This window comes from Gavialis gangeticus, unplaced genomic scaffold (assembly GCF_001723915.1).
Source record: "Gavialis gangeticus isolate Ggan-Ray unplaced genomic scaffold, GavGan_comp1, whole genome shotgun sequence".
Classification (NCBI taxonomy): domain Eukaryota; kingdom Metazoa; phylum Chordata; order Crocodylia; family Gavialidae; genus Gavialis; species Gavialis gangeticus.
Genome location: NW_017729003.1, coordinates 1,010,439 through 1,027,545, shown reverse-complemented (window position 1 = coordinate 1,027,545; position 17,107 = coordinate 1,010,439). Strand labels below are relative to the sequence as shown.

At 39.8% G+C, this 17,107-nt stretch overlaps 1 protein-coding gene and 1 long non-coding RNA gene across 2 annotated transcripts in view; one reads left to right on the top strand and one right to left on the bottom strand.

Annotated features, from left to right (window-relative positions):
* The window catches only part of LOC109290927, an 8,062-nt gene extending 6,000 nt beyond the window's left edge, over window positions 1-2,062 (bottom strand). Inside the window, exon 1 of the long non-coding RNA XR_002095714.1 lies at window positions 403-2,062. This is a non-coding gene — a long non-coding RNA (uncharacterized LOC109290927). The remainder of the gene's footprint in view (window positions 1-402) is intronic.
* The window catches only part of PTEN (phosphatase and tensin homolog), a 72,393-nt gene extending 55,393 nt beyond the window's left edge, over window positions 1-17,000 (top strand). The window contains exons 6-9 of the mRNA XM_019507752.1: window positions 6,146-6,287; window positions 8,151-8,317; window positions 14,748-14,972; window positions 16,201-17,000. Of these exons, the coding sequence (XP_019363297.1) occupies window positions 6,146-6,287; window positions 8,151-8,317; window positions 14,748-14,972; window positions 16,201-16,386 (720 nt within the window). The 3' untranslated portion in view covers window positions 16,387-17,000. The remainder of the gene's footprint in view (window positions 1-6,145; window positions 6,288-8,150; window positions 8,318-14,747; window positions 14,973-16,200) is intronic.
* The last annotated feature ends 107 nt before the right edge of the window (window positions 17,001-17,107 follow it).

Below are 17,107 nucleotides of genomic sequence, written 5' to 3'. Positions count from 1 at the left end.
CTTCGCATGTTGGATTCAGGCCTTTCTGAGGCGAGTCTCAGAATTACTGTAACATTGCACAAAAATATTCATCTCTGTGTTTAGCTCTCTAATAAGCACCTGCATTCTATTGGGTGGATGGCGTAAGATTCTTTCTTGGGATATCTTTTAAGGCACTAACAAGGCTAGCTGATCCATGAGGAAGCAGATTAAACCGGCCTGTGATTGGTTAGCATTGTTTTTAGCATATTAGATGGCTGCTCTAGTGATCTTTAGATTGGTAAACAAATCTAGTTCCTTGGGGTTTGCAGAGAAAGCCCAGAATTGTTTCTGTGACTCAAGTTTAAACACACTCCCCCCCAAAAAAGGTAGAAACTTTTAAAGGCTAATTGCCTCCACACATGCTCTTATACAGAAATTCACCCCAAACCCAAGAAGCTTAACTTTGGGTATTAAGAAAATGGGTTCAATATAAATCTTTTGAATGTACATATTGGAATAATTTGATTTTGAAATGGTATTTCAGAATGGTTAGTCAGGTACCGTGCTTCATTTGAACAGTGTTTTGGGTGTCACTGTAAAAAAATAAGTGATCTCTGACCAAAATACCTGCAACCCACATGTAAATTGTGTTCTTCAGTCAGGTTTTTTTGATTTCCATAATAAAATTGGAAGGCAGATCCTGAATATTTTGTCTTACAGAATATATGCTTAAGTAGTTATGTACGTCACATCAGGAAACATACAATTCTAAAAAACAGCTACTTTTAATTATTTTTGGAGAAGGATAATGAAGTTCTACATGACAGGGGGAAATAAAATTATTAATTTGTAATGCTAGGGATTCATTGTGTTTTGTTTGATCTGGTAGCTGAAAGGTTTAGTTAACTTGGGCTGTGTAATCTTGAATTTAAGCTTTCTGTGCTTAAGTTCCCCTTCTCTGATTTAAAAAAAAAAAATCCAAATTGGGTAACTAATATTAGAAATACTGTTTATAGATGGGTTTCATCTTAAAATGTAGATCCAGAAGTTATTTCTATACATATATCTATTGTAGATGTGCCTTATCTCCTGCACTGCTCTCCAGAGAATATTCAAGTTTTTTGATAGGCAACAGTCTTAACAGACTTCTTGTCCTAAGTAAAAGGCCTCAAAAGACCCAAGCTTTGCTCAGAGGTGATCATATACCTTTCCCCATTTGAACAAAGATCAAAACTTACAGGATTAAGGAAAACTGACACTTCAATTTGATGCTAAATTACTTGGTGCTATGATTACAAGGTACCAAGATGTTTGTAGATTGTTCAGAGAATGGTGCAAGTACTAGTAAATGATACATTTTGCGGTTAAGGTGCAAAATTAAATTATCCACTCATGGATCTAGTGGCACTGAGATAATGTAGGTGGCAAGCAGTAGTCTAATTGTAAGAAGAAGTTTAACTCTTAACTGGTCAAGAGTACTGTCTCCAGTACTCGTATTGCAACTCCCTTTAAGCATTCTGGAAAAGGAAGCTTTCCAGGATGCTTTACTGTATCAGACAAATGACAGATGCTGAAACTAGGTTACAGTTTTCTGGGCAAAAGTCGGGTAGTGTCCTACCTTATCCTTTTTCCTCCTGTGTAATGCTGTGGTGGAAAAAAGGCCTTCCAGCCATTGGCAAAATATAGTTTTTAAAAGGGAGTTTTTCAGGTTGTCCTGTCTTGTGCTAGAGCCATTCCAGTTTAGTTAAAAGTATTCTGGTTTATTAAATACTTTGTCTTCAGAGCTAGCAGAATAAGTGTGAAGTCCCCTGCATAAAAGTTGATGGATTTTCATTTCTTTCATGAAATCGGTCTAACACTTCTCAAGGAAAATGGGAAAGGGGAAACAGATTAGAAGTGGGTGTCTAAATTACCGGATACCTGATACTACATAGAATTAGTATCATTTCCCCTGGAAAGGGGTTTAGTTATGTACCCTATTCTTTTAACTATAGGCAAGCAGATGGCAGGGAGGGACAAAAGAATTGTGTGTTTTATACCATCAGAGTTGATTATTTCAGGAGATCCATTACCTCCTTATTTCCATTCCAAAATGGAATGTACTGTTCCAGCTTAATAGATGCAGGTTTGGTTCTAGATGGAAGTGATGATGGAAATGTTTTTAGCAGAGGTTTCCCTTCAAGGGATGTATGCCATCCATTCCACCTGACTTTTGAGGAATAGCTCTGGATGCCAGTGGTGTTGACATCATGATTATGTTAAATATAGTCCTGTCTGAATAAGCAGATGAAAAATTAGGTTCTGAAATCATGTTAGAATGGCTGTGATTGGGTACCTGACTTTATTCAGTATCCAGTATATCAGAACTGATGTCTGATAGACCAGTCTAAGATTTCAGTGCACTTTTGGATTATGTCTTCTGTTAAATTTGGTGTTCTGAATTTGTCTACACCTTCAGTTTTCTGCTGATATTACTACCTCAGTGGAGTACCTACAGAGGACTGTGTAGTCAAGACTTGCAAAGGCTTTGCTGTTCTTGATATGCTGTCTGTGCTGTAGTGAAAAACAAAGAGCAGCAACATACTTCGATTCAGTTCAGGAAATACCAGTTAGCAGTCAGGGACTAGGTCAGTGTTTTTGAAACTTGAGATTTTGCATTCAAGTGTCACTTACTCTTTTGTTCAGTTCTAAAAATTGACACCTGAACAACTTACCTATAATATTAAAAACATGTCTAGTTGGACAATTCCAGGTCCTCCAAGGAGTAATATAGATTTCATTTTTCTCTATCCATATTCAAGAAAGAACAGGCATACCAGAGACTTAATGGCAATATTTGAGTATTTTATAATATGATACTACTTCATTAAATCTTTCCTCAAGGATGCTGAAAAAATCCACTTTAATATAGCATAGCTATTTGGGTATATAATAAGCCTGTGCAAAGCAGTAAATATTTGATTCAGGTTCAGTCGGTTTGGAGGATCAGTGATTCGGTGATTCAGATCACTGTCCCAATTCAATTCAGCCGATTCGGATCTGGAGATTCGGCCATAGACTACACAGGCAGCAGTCCTCAACGATGCTGAACATAGCTGCCTCCAGCTGGTAAGTCTGTGGTGGGCAGAGTGGGGAAGGAAAGGGGCATGTGGGGGGCAGATCAGTGCCCCCACAGTGAGGGAAGGATTGGGGCTGGGACAAACTGCCCAGCTGGGGTGGGAAGACGTGGGACTGAGGGAGGGGGGCTTCTGCCACTGTGAACTGCCAGTCTGGGAGGGCATGGGAGCAGGCGTGTGCTTCTGGATCCGCGTGGGGTGGGCTGGGCCAGGCTGTGCTCCAGATGGATGGGGGAGAGTGCTGGGGAGCAGGAGCTATGCACTCCCACTGCTCACCCAGCTGGGGCAGGGAGGTGTGGGATGGTGCTGCTGTGCTGCCTTGGACAAGCGGTGCACAGCAGCAGAAGCTGCTTCAGCTTCCCTGCTCCTCCCCGCCCCAGCTGGGCAAGCAGCAGCAGGGCATGGGGGCAGGCACGTGCATCCAGATTGGAGTGGAGCTGGCGGCAGAGGCTATGGGGAATTTTAGGGTGGCTGCAGCCGCCCCGTAGCACCTGCTCCACTGTGCTCTGTGGGGCAGGTGGAGCCAGGACTGCTCTGTGCAGAGCCAGGGCTGTGTTTTGCAGGGTAGGCAGAACTGGGGCTAGCCACCTGGAGCGTAGCCCTGGATCCATCTGCCCTGTGGAGTGTAGCTTGGTGGTGGGCAATTGGGGCTTGCCACCCGGAGTGCAGTGCAGTCCAGTCCAGTCCACCCCATGCAGATCTGGGGGCACACACCCACTTCTACGCCCTCCTGGACCGGTGGAGCGCAGTGGCGGGTACCGCTCTTCCCAAGTCCCATGCCCCCTCCTGCACCAGATGGGCAGCTTGTCCCAGCCCCAGTCCCTCACTTGCTGTGGGGGCATTGATGTGCCCCTTCCCTCTGCCCACCACAACATACTAATTAGCTGGAAGCACCTGTGTCCAGTGTTGTCGAGGACTGCTGCCTGTATATAGTCTGTGGCTGAATCTTCGAATCAGTACCAAATCTCTCCGAATAGATTTGGAGGCTTCCAATTCAATATGGACCTTTTAATGGGTCTCCGGATTCAATTTAGATTTGATGATTCGATCACTGAATCAGGCTGAGTTTCCTCTGAATCGATTCGACAACCAAAGCTTCACACAACCCTAGTATAAAGGGCTGTCTCTGTTGGGAATCGGAGACCATTTGATTTGGAGTATAGTGTTACATGGACTGAGAAAAGATTGGTTTCTGTTTGAGATACCAATCTGGCACTTGGCTTATGTAGTATTTCACCATCAACATGTTGGTGAAATTGCTCCAGAAATTAGGTGATATAAGAAGAGGAAACTTCTTACTAGTATTTTTTTCCTCCCAAACTGAAACTCGGCTCAGCTGCTTGTTTGTTATTTTGCATTGTTTCCAGATTTTAAAGTTCAGGTTCAGTGGAAGATCTAAAAGCTACTTTAAGATAGTGTTTTGATAAGGCAACTACTTGAGGTAACACATTTTCCCAAAACCTCGTGTGTTGACTAGGCTGTTTAGATTGCAGGTTTCAGAAAGCCAATGTTTAGGTCCTGTAGGAAAAATTCAGTTTTATGAAACAGTAGGATCATTTTAGAGGATAAGGAGCCTTATTTTTTAGAACCCTTTCATAAAGGGAAAAACTACTTAATGGCCAGATGCTGTGTACCTCTTTAGGGTGGAGGTATTTGCTGAATTAATACATTTTAAGGAGTTCTTTGTGCTCTGCAGTGTAAAGCTGCTGCTTTATAAAGGTAGTGTTCCGAGTGTTTTACTTCAACATTATGTCCTGTTCATTAAGACCAGTGTGTGGGCCTGTTTATGAAATATTATTTCAGAAATATTTGCAACTTTTCTTTGTTTTAGTTTGAAAATGCACTACCTGAATCTGTACGTTAATCAGTTTCACAATATAGAGTGGATAGGTACTGTATGTTATAAAAGTTCTAAGGGAATTTGACTCTGTTTGTCACTTACAACTTTTTTCTGAAAAGTGGAATAAATTGTAACTTGAACTGGTGCATTTCAGTTTAAAATCACTGTTAAAATATTACATTATTCCTTGACTCTCTAGTTTTTCTAAGCAAATGTTTGGTTCAGTATTTTTAAATGTAATTTAGTTAACCAGTCCTGCACTGACAGGGATTTTGGGATAGGTGGCCTATTCTACCTTCTTTCCATTTTGAACTTAATGAAACTTTTTGAAAAGGGTTTCATAATGGGAAAATTTTGCAGAACGACAAATGAAAGTGTTATTAGGAACTGTGGTTAGAATATACTACCGGCTTAAAATGTAGTGAGAACTTAATATCTGTAGTGGGTCTCTAAAAAGAAACAAAATATGGCAAGTGCAAGAGGTCTTGCCAATAAATACTCTGTTACTAATAAGGGACTAAAGTTGTGTGTTTTTTAGAAAACCAGATTTCAGTGCAACCTATCAAGCCTCTTAACTATTTATGTCAGTTTAGCATACAGAATGAGAAAGTTCATGTTCTGAAGCTTTTTAACCTCCTACCAGTTGTGGAACTGGCAATAGGTAGTATGCACAAGACCTAGTAATGAGCAAGATTTGAAAAACCTTTTCCACAATAAGTGTGGATATTTTGAGTGAATGGTGTAAGTTAGTATTTTCTTTGTATAGTGCTTTGCTCTTTGCCTAGGTGAACTGGCTGCCTGCTTGAAAAGAAGAAAATGATTTTTCACTGTCACTGCTGGATTTTGGCTTTGTGCTAACATATTTTTTAGGTACCTTGCTAGGATTTGGGGCTAGTAATAAAGAAATTGTCATTAAGGTCATGTCTACTGTGGTCTCGCATGTTTTGTTGTAAAGCAGGTCTGTGCTTGAGGTTCCTTTCTCCTGTGACTACACAGCTACCAATACCTAAGCTAGCTAGTATAAAGCTTTCTTGGGCATTTCTGCACTATTTTGCAGTCACTTCTACATACCCTGTTTAATTTTTGTCTCCCATGACACCTTTTTTCATTCATATTGGTCTGGTTGAGATAATTAAGTTCTAAAGTAATAGGCAGGAGCCAGTTGCTGTGAAGTATTAATTAATGGTTTTGACTAATTTTTGAAGTTTTGGGCTTCCCTTTTATTTAGGGAGTAACTATTCCCAGTCAGAGACGCTATGTGTATTACTATAGCTACTTGTTAAAGAATCACCTGGATTACAGACCAGTGGCACTGCTGTTTCACAAGATGATGTTTGAAACAATTCCAATGTTCAGTGGCGGAACTTGCAGTAAGTACTATTAATCTTTTCTTTTTTTTTTTTTACTCAGTATTCAAGGTATTCATTTCTATACACTATTTTACATGGATCTTTGGAACAGAAACATTTTATACCAATACAGTGTAAAAGTAGCTTGTCATATTTTAGGATGTCAGATCATAGTACTTAGGGTTGGAAGGGACCTAAACAGGTCATCAGGTCCAACCCCTTGCCTCAGGCAGGAACGGGTTCCAGGATCATATCACCCCAGCCAAATATCTGTCCAGCCTCCTCTTGAAGACCCCCAAGGTAGAAGAGAGCACCACCTCACTTGGGAGCCCATTCCAGAGCCTGGCAGCCCTAACTGTAAAGTAATGTCTCCTGATGTCCAGCTGAACCTTCTCTAACAATTTGTGGCCGTTATTCCTACATGTTTCAGTGTATGTGTTTAGAGATTAGACTTGGACGTTCCTTAATATTCCTTCCGACCCTTCTGTAATAGAGAGTCATGTTTAACTACTTCAGATTGCTAGAATCTGTTGGGTTTAAACGTGGCAAGATCCATGCACTTTCATTCTTCTAAAGCTAGTTAATAGAGGTTTGTGTAGCATAGCTGAGAACTTGCTTTATCCCTTTTTTAAATAGATGCTATTTGATTTAAACATTTTCCACTCAAAAATTTAATGTGAGGTATACCAGCTATCTTCTGCCCTAGGTAATCTTAAATCCTTGGATTTTTTTAGAATGTGGATATTTTGAAAATTCCTGTTGAAAAATAATGTTTTGCTTCTATGAAATATATGTTTGTTTTCATATGGAACGATCCCATGGCTGAGAAACTAACTCAAGACTAAAATTGTTACTTCTTCTGGATATTTTATGCCTACTGCCCTCTTTCTAAAGGAGAGGCTTATAGGAAAAAAAAAGTCTATAAATGAGATTATCATCTGTAACTATGATATATGTAAGCAAATTGTCTTGAAACGAATTTGATATAAAACCTGTATTCACCTGTTTGTGCTCATAAAGACTAAATTTCAGAGTAGTAATTGCACTGTGCATTTGTTTTCTGTTAATGTTTGAAAGTCGCTTTCCACTATTTCAGCGCTGGCATTATAGTAGTGGGCAATTAACAGTGGAATTTGAAACGAGCATAACCTCCTGAGTTATCTGAACTGATGTTGTTGCAACATGCAACCTGGACATGGGGTAGGGGGAGTCAACAGCAGGTTTCTGTAAAAACTAAACTAGTCTAGTTAGTAAGAAAAGGAGGGAAAGGAACTGTCTGCCAACAAAAGATGGCAAAAAATGATGATTTTATGGATGCATATAAACATGAGTTGTTTGGGCATTTTAGTCTTTTTTACAGTCACAGACAAAATTCAGGCCTTGTGATGGAATATTTTAACTTTGTTTTGTTTTAGTCAGTATTATAGCAGCCTGCATATTAGTTATAAGTGTGTACTTCTGTCTGCACCAGGTAAAAGTTACTGTATAAGACAAATGTTTTAAAATACTACGATGCAAACTTCCTCAAAGAAGGACGTCTAAAAACTTGTTGCAACATTCATATTAGTTGTTTTTTTATAATGTTAACATTAAATATTCTTAAAGTGTAAAAATAATTAACTGTTCTCTCTGTAGTTTCAATTCAAGATATGAAAGCTAAGTTGTTGTGGGGTCCTGAATCTTCACCAGCAAAAACTGTCTCAGGACAGATTTTTTTTTTTTCCATCAGCAGTCCCTGATGTCATTGTCATTGAGTTTGAAGTTTTGGTTAGAAAACTTTGTGGGGGCAAATTTTAGTTTATTCTGATTTAACTGTCTTGGTCAGGTATTGACAGATAATAATACTAATGAGGAAATTATACCTCTTTGTGTTTTACCATGCAGATCCTCAGTTTGTGGTGTACCAGCTAAAAGTAAAGATATTCACCTCCCCTTCAGGACCCTCAAGACGTGAAGACAAATATATGTACTTTGAATTCCCTCAACCATTGCCGGTGTGTGGTGATATCAAGGTGGAGTTCTTCCACAAACAGAACAAGATGTTGAAAAAGGTTTGTTCTTAGTACAGAAAATACTATCAAGCAGACTTAAGAAGGGGAGGGTTCTGTTGCAGATCTTGAATTCAGGAGTTATTTTTGGAAAAGTGGCAATGAAAAATTGAATCCTTGGATCTCTTTTTTGCCAAAATTCTGAATCTTGATTCTGGATTGTCTGCCTTTTACTTTTACAGTAGAAATAAAATCATGCTTTTTTTGTGTTGGACTAATTTTAGGTACTACTCCACATGGATACTTCTCCTTTTTGAAATACTGGCAGGTACCTGAGACTTTAATTTGTGTTCCATTTAGTCGCAGGTAAAATAAGGCTTTTTGACCTGTACAAGGAAGGGAAATTTGAGGAGCTGAGATTAGAAAGTTGAGATACAAGATAAGTGTTTTAAGTAATTTAAAACAGTGTTTGCCAACCTTTTCCAGCCCAAGGCACACTTGCATTAATAAATGTTTTCCACAGCACACCTGCTAAGGCATTCCCCATCCTCATACTTATTGTAGCTCATCACCATGGCAAAATTCTGTGGCTCAGCTGTTCATTTCTGATGGCAAACTTGTGTGCTGCGGCGCACTGGTTGGGAAACACTGACTTAAAATATTTGCATGTCATTTATAACAAAGTCTTTGTTTGCCCCTCATAATTATAATTGTTTTATAGTGGCGTGATCTTATATACGTTATTTAATGATAGTGGAGGTAGTTTCCTCTGCCTAGAGGAGCTTAGAATCTAAGTTAATATAACAGAAAGACAAGAAAACATGGGAGCAGATTAGGAGAGAGGCAACTGCATATACTGGAAAAATACACATTTATAAAATGAAAAACGATTAATATGACAAACAGTCATTTTATAATTGAATGCATGGATCTTTTGAGTGGTATAATGGTTATTATTAGTCATTGCTGGATAAGTAAATGGAGTGGCAAGGCTATGAATAACTTAGGCATGTTATTCCAAACAAATACTAAGTTATATGCTGGTCCTCCAAGTCTTGCATTTGCCCTGCATACTGATTTATTATTGATGTTTGAGTTAACAGATTTTTAATTGAACATTATTCCTAAACCTGTTAAACCAGGTGTCTTAATTCTTCCGTATGAAAATATAGGGCTCAGAGAACTGTCTAGAGGTGCACCAATACATAGGCCCAATATTTCATCAGCACTGATATAAAGAAAATTGAGTGTATCGGCAATCGGCTTTATTTTGCTTGTTGTGGCCAATTAATGTTCCATGCCTGCACACTGCGGCAGCACAGCATGTAGGCGGTGAGGAGTGCAAACGAGCAGCTTAGAGAGCTGCATGCAGCTGGTAAGTCTGTTGTGGTGGAAGGGGAGGGGGCAGGGAAGGGGCTGGGGGGCACAGATCAAGACCTCTGTGGTGAGGGAGAACGTGGGGTTGCGGCTGCACTGGGCTCTTTCTGGTGGGGGCTGGGCTGTGCTCAGGGTGAGTGGCAGCAGTGCTGGGGGTGCTGTAGCCACCCCAAAACTTGCCATAGCCCCCCAAACCCCTCTCCCAGTGCCACTGCCAAGCCCAGCCCAGGTCCCACCCGGTCCCAGGCTGCAGTGGCAGTCCACCCCACACAGATCCACGGGTACACCCCCCATGTCCTTCTGGAGTGTGTGCAGCAGTGAGAGCTGGCCTCCCTCCCCACACCCCCCAGATGAGCCATGGCTTGGTCCAGTGCCCCACCCCAGCTGAGCAGCACCTGCCCCAGCCCCCACTCCCTCCCTTACTGCAGGGGCCTCGATCTGTCCCCTCCCCCGCGCCTTTTCCCTTCCCCCTCCCTTCCCAGCACAACAGACTTACCAGCTGAACACTGCTCTTCAAGCTGCCAGGCTATGTATTGGAAATCAGATCGGTATCAGCCAATATGCCTCTTTAAAAATTGGCTATCACTTTCGGCCCCCAAAATCTCTATTGGTGCACCCCTAGAACTATCCCAGTTTCTCAAACTGCTATAGCTATTTGCATACCACATGCAGCTTCCTTTTCCTCCGCCAATCAGCCCTCCATAATCAAGGGTTACCTCTTAAGTGAGGAAACTAATTTTCTTCACTGGAATAGAAGCATGAAGATATTGTGCTTCAAGTTGACTGTCAGCTTCTCTCTCCCTGCTAACTGGCAGAAGGGGTGCAGTCCAGTGTTAACCTTTTCACAGCCATTTTCAAAACTCTGCTCTACCCATGCTGCACCATAATCAGGTGGCTTTGGCTGGAGCAGGGTTCCCTGATTCGCACTGCAGGCAAGAAGAAGCAATGATGGCAGCTAGGTCCTAATGCCTGCCCAGTCCTCATTTGAGCCGGATCATTCCAGCCTTCCTATGGGAAAATATTGCTGAGCCTGTGTAGGAGATTCTACACCTGAGAATGTGTTGAATTAGGCTTGTTTATAGCTTCAGTCAAGAGATGGGAGAGAATTATTAAAGCAGTCCCCAACAGCTGCTTGCAGATAATAGCACAAGTGCTTGTTTACCTTCAGATCTTTCTAATACTAAAGTCCCATAAAGTCCTGTCATATTCCACTTATTTAATCCTCCTACAGTTCACTAAAGAACACAAACTGAATTGCCAGCAGTATGTAGACATGCAATAGAGTAATTTTTATAACTATGTAAGTATAGATACCTCCTCAGTGCATCCAGTACTTACCAAAGTCAGCAGCTGGCTAAAGTAGAAACTAACTGAAGTAATGGTGAAAGATTTGTTACCTCTTTAGTGCGCTAAACTATCAAATTCATCAGGTCTGGGATGATTAAATCAGTCCACAGAATTTGCTGTTCTCTGTTTATGCCAAAATAGCATGGTATAAACATATCTGCTTCAGAGATTCTGACAGAACCTCATGCCATCGGATGCAGAGCTGGTAAAGGTAATAAACACTTGTGACATCCAGGCTGGAAAACTACAGCCCATAAAAATAGAAAAGGAGTGGGGCACTAGAAAAGAAGAATCAGTCACTAAATACTCAGGACCTATCTGTTCATTAACACGCATTGCTATAAATGTTTCCTCAGGTTATCTGCTCTGCATTGATTTCCTATTAAAAACTAAATGCTGTTCAAAACCTTCCACGATACTCAACCTTTTCCATATCAGAAAGTTTGTTTTTACATGTGTGGTCTCTTGTGAAATAAGGGAACTTTGAATAGCTTAATATAGGAGGCTGATCTCCTAATATGAGTTCGAAACTAAGATGCACATCAGCAAGGGATAGCAGTAATAATAACTGGCAATAACTATTGATGTATTTTTAAGAAGGAAATACAAATTTAGTCAACTTCTTCATTTTCTTTAAGTGTCTGTGTTTTGTCGTAAATACATGCACGTGCCCTTGCACCTATGATCTCAAAAAGCTAGTCAAGTTGTTTGCATTGCTGTGGTTGGAAAGGAAATAAAAATAAGTGCTCAGATGGTACTGTAGAAACCAAGAGGGAGACAAGCAAGGGAATAGAGGAAGAAGATTGCAATACTTAAAACTTCTTAGCGTGAAACTAAAGACCATGTGAAAGCTCGCTTGCTTGGAGGCAAGGCCTCTGATTTCTGCCTCGGGGGAGCTTCTAGCAGTTATTTGCAATGTTACCACGTTCCTCACCATACTTCTATAAAAGATCATTGTTAGATTTTCGCCTCCAAAAAAAGAATTACATTTTGGATTTTCCACACTCTGTGATTTACTTTTAAGGTAACAAGCCAAACGTTTCACCTGTGTGAACAGGCCTTTTTAGGGTATCCTATTTTGGCTAACTGGAAGATTTTTTGCATGGCGTTTTAGCCCTGAATGCTCTATTAAAGTAACATAAAAAGTGGGAAGCTTGCAGAAGAATTGGTGGGTTGCCTAGATTACCATGGTACAATGCAGACACTACTAAGATTCTCCAGATAACTTTTTAAATTAATCAGTGCCCCTCCCAGAGAGTAGCAAGGAACTGTCTCTCTGACCTGTTCTGTCTTTGTTTTATTTTTGTTTTGTTTTTCCCTTCAGTCTTTATCCTTTTCATCTAGCAGCTCAGCTGTTTTTGCTCTTCTCAAAGGAGTGCCTTCTGAATAATTTAAGAACTGGAAATAAGAAACACTTGAAGGCTGGCAGGGTATCTGGTTCACACACTCTTCCTCAGGGGTTGTCAACCTCTGGCTTGCAGGCCAGATCTGGCATGTGGTGGCTAGGGGGTGATCAGTGGCATATGCCAGCAAGGATCACAGAAGGAGCTCCCCAAAGATCCTACTTTCTGCTGCATGACTCTCATATGGGCATGTTCCTGTGTCACACTCTACCACTTGCCTGATATGCCCCCGCCCAACTCCAGACCTACGTGCTCTCTGCCCTTGTTGCTGAATTTGCCCCTTGGCATGGCTGTTGGCAACAAGAATCTACAGTGCTTGGTGATGACAATAAGCAGAGACTGGGGTGGAGCGAGCAAGAGAAGGAAGTGCTGGTCCTGGGAGCAGGGGACAGGCAGTTTGCAGCAGTGGCTTGGTCGCAAGCTGCAGCCCATCTTTCATAAAGGTTTCCACCCCCTGCTGTACCTTGCAAGGCCTAGATTTAAGACTCTTGAAAAATATTGTCAAAAAAGTCAAAACTAGCAAAATACAGTTTTGAAATCCAAAATCATAGCAAAATTGTAGTTTTGCTTGCTTTAGACTTTAACTTGGATGTATTCAAAGAGTATTTTCACTAACTTGAAAGAATTTATCTCCAGAAGTGTTGAAATATTGCTTGCATTATAGAAGATACTTGTTTTAATATGTAAGTAAGATACTTTTTTGAAGCTTTTTTTTCCTATCTAGTTGTGGCATGGTTAATAGCCTCTTTAAAAGAGGTTCATGTTAGAGTGAAAATTAGCTAGCTAATTGTCCATAAAAGCTGTTCTGACAGCTAAAGATCTACCAGTTTGCTTTTCTGACAGAAGCTGAGCCTTTTCTTCTCAATAATGATAGCAGTCTGCACACATGCCTAAAAGATAGTTAAATAAATGCATATAAAAGTGATTTCAATTGTTAAATGGCCAAAAAAGGTTAATGCAACCAGGGTTGCAGAAATGAAACCCTAAAGCCATGAAATAACTTGCATTTTGTACATATGTATGTTGTTATCTGAGCATTAACCAAACTCTAGTGAGATTTATTCAGTAAGAGTACATTTTATCCTTTTGCTTACATTTTATTCTGAATATGCGAAGATCCATTTTGGGCTTTATGGTAGAAAATTCAAGAGGAAAATGAATTTGCATTTGTCATGGTGGATTTCAGGGTGAGAAGCAGTCTGAGATTGCCAGGACCTAGCCCACTAAACATGCTTGATATGTTGTGGTCTGGTCTGGTCTTGGTTGTCCAGAATGTAGAAAACCACATATGGAAAAAGATGCAGGAGTTTTTAGCATATACCACATAAATATGTGCATAGGGGACTTCTAATTTTCTTCAGAGACTAAATTTGGTCATGGACAGTTTTTGTTACTGCCTGCTAAAAGGTGCATGTGAAATAAGCACCTGTGAGTGCACTATAACACCTCCAGCAACAGGGTATGTAATCTCACTGATTTAACATGAATGGTAATTTACAAATCTGAGACCTGGTTTAAGTATTTAGATTACATTTTTATGCAGCAGTTCTATGGTACAATATAAGATGCAGGCGGGGGGGAGGTTTGCAGGTAACTGTCAGGTACTCAGTATATGTAAGAAAGTGTCGCAACCTTGGTTGGAGCAGTAGAAATGTCAGTAAATTTGGATATCTAAGTAAATGTTATAAATTATTAGTTTTCCTTTTTTGTACACAAGCTCTGCAAATACCTGGCTTCCTACTCATCACATGCATCAGAAAGCACTTGACTAGTGAAATGATTTACATAAGGAAAACTAATTTTGTTGATGATTTTATTATTGAAGGATGTTTGTTTACCACCACACGTATTTTCATATAAAAAGTAAAGGGAAACAGAGCATTTTGTTGCCTAGAAAACTAATACTAATTACAAAACAGAGCCCTTTGTGGATTAGCAGTGCTACTGATCAAAGTAGGCCTGTATACTCATCAGCTTTCAGAAAGAAGCTACTTATTTCGCTGCGTATATAGAATTAAATGACTCTTTTTTTCCAGGTAAATGTTAGCTTGGCGCTTCTTGCTGCTTGCATTCAGTTTTAATCAACTTTGTAGATCTAGACTTTTGATTTACAAAAGACTTTCAGGAAGAAATGAAAATGACTTCTGTAAAAATATTTAACTGAGGAAAAGCCATATGGTTAATGCAGATTCATCTGCATTGTGTAAAACTAAAACAGTGAGTAGACTATTATGGGATGTCATCTTGGTATTGTTTAAGCCATTTTCCCCAAAAACAAGTAAATAGATTTTCACATGACAGTTATGCCACTGATAAATATTAATACAAGCTTTTTTTTTCTTCCTCCCCCCCATTCTGCCCACCAGGACAAAATGTTTCACTTCTGGGTAAATACATTCTTCATAGGACTGGATGAAAATTTGGACAAAGTAGAAAATGGAAGTCTAGTTGGAGATCAGGAACTTGATGGTATTTTCAGTACAGAGCGCTCAGATAATGATAAGGAATATCTAATCCTTACATTAACAAAAAATGATCTAGACAAGGCAAATAAAGACAAAGCCAACAGATATTTCTCTCCAAATTTCAAGGTCAGTATATTTCAAAAAACAAAATAGAGCTTGAAGAGCTTGCAATGTACTACATTATCTAGGAATAGCTTGTTAGATAGATACCCTTTTAAACTGAGACAGGATAATTCCATGTGGATGTGTCCTTGTTTAACAAAAGTTCCAGTGTTTGAAGTTTTTTTGTTTCTTACTAGTAACTGATATTAGAATAATTACAGTAAAGGTAAGTTAAAATAGTTGCAGCTTTTCATATGCTGAAAAAAATCTTTCAGAATGATATATTTAGGATAAACGTGCTCATCCCTTCAAACTGAAAGAGCCATTTTGGAGTAGAGTAGAAAACCTGATAACTGCACTGTCTTCAGTGTTGCTAGTACCTCAACCCTGTGAGGTATCACTGAACTGGTACTACCAGCTTAGCTCCTGAGTTGATGTGCCAGGGTGAACGAGTGGGATTCTTTACTTGTTGTTCATCGACTTGGTTCTGTTCATGAAATTGAATCCCTTGTTTATACCAGGGGAAATAAACAATTCTCTGGACATTTTAGCATCTCTGTGTTGCTTATAAAACACCTTTCATGTCTGTACAAATACTGCAAATTAATATTAAATGGAGTGTGAAAAATAATGAAAGTCACAGGTAACATTGTATCAGAAAGTTTGGCGTAGACTTGATTTTAGCAAAAGATTGCTGGTGGCCAAAAGATTGCTCCTTTGATTCATCAAATACAATTCCATCTACTGTCTTTTTCTGTACACTCAGTTTATTACAAAATCTATAGCTTACTGCTGTGGTAGCTGTTAGAAACAATGGTCATTGCAGTTGAAAATCTTAACAGCTGTGTTGTTTCATATTCCCATAATGTGGGAATATGAAACCCCTTGTGCTGAACTTGCTGGGGTTATTTAACCCCAGCAGTGTTTCATTCCAGAGCAGGAGGGCTGGACTCAATGGTCTCATGAGTTCCCTTCCAGCCGTTAACTTCGGTGAATCTGTAAAACCATTTCTAGCAAAAACTATGTTCTCTGCCAGGATAGCTTAATACTTAGGAGGGATGGTAGCATAATAAACTTTACTGGCAAGAATGCATTTTTATTAGTATGGAATCTGTTCACTGTCAGACCATTTGGCTGGTGTGTGGGCTAGTATAGCTATGGCGGCAAAGCCTTTGGGGTACAGCTTTAGCTCATGTCTGTAAATTTAAAAAAAAAAAAGTTTCCTTAACTTTGTGTTCTGGTCCTTTTCTAGGTGAAGCTATTTTTCACAAAAACAGTAGAAGAGCCATCAAATCCAGAGGCTAGCAGTTCAACTTCAGTAACACCGGACGTTAGTGACAATGAACCTGATCATTATAGATATTCTGACACCACTGACTCTGATCCAGAGAATGAACCTTTTGATGAAGATCAACATACACAGATTACAAAAGTCTGAATATTTTTTTTATCTGGGAAAAAATACCACAGAGACAAACTTGAATAAACTGAAAAGGACCTTTTTGAATGGCAATAGGACATTGTGTCAGATTACCAGTTATAGGAACAATTCTTTCCTGACCAATCTTGTTTTGACCTATAAATCTACAGGGTTTGACACTTGTCCAATTGAAAAGGTTACGTAGCTATGTTATGTATATACCTTTTTGTGTCAAAGACATTAAAATTTCAATTAGGAAATATAAAGATGGCACTTTCCCATTTTATTCGTTTTATAAAGGTGGAGACAGATCTGATGTGTATACGTAGGAATTCTTCCTTTTGTGTTCTGTCACCAAACAAAGTTGCGAAAAAGCGCTTTTATTACACAGGTTCACATCCTACCCCTTTCTTTGCACTTACGTGGCAACAGATAAGTCTGCAGTTGGCTAAGAGAAGTTTCTAAAAGGTTTTACTACGTTCTAATGCATGTATTTTTGGATAGGGGAATGGAAATGCTCAGAAAGGAATATATTATGCTGGACTCTGGACACTGTACCATATCCAGCTACTTACATGCACCTTTCTTTAGCATGCTACAGTAATTCATCCTGGACAATTGAGGAGTCGGCTGCTGTCACTGCTTGTTGTTTGTGCATTTTATTTTTTAAGCATAATGGTGCTAGAAAAGGCAGCTAGAGGGAGTGGGGCAGGGGCAGGCGCTGCCCAGCCGGGGTGGG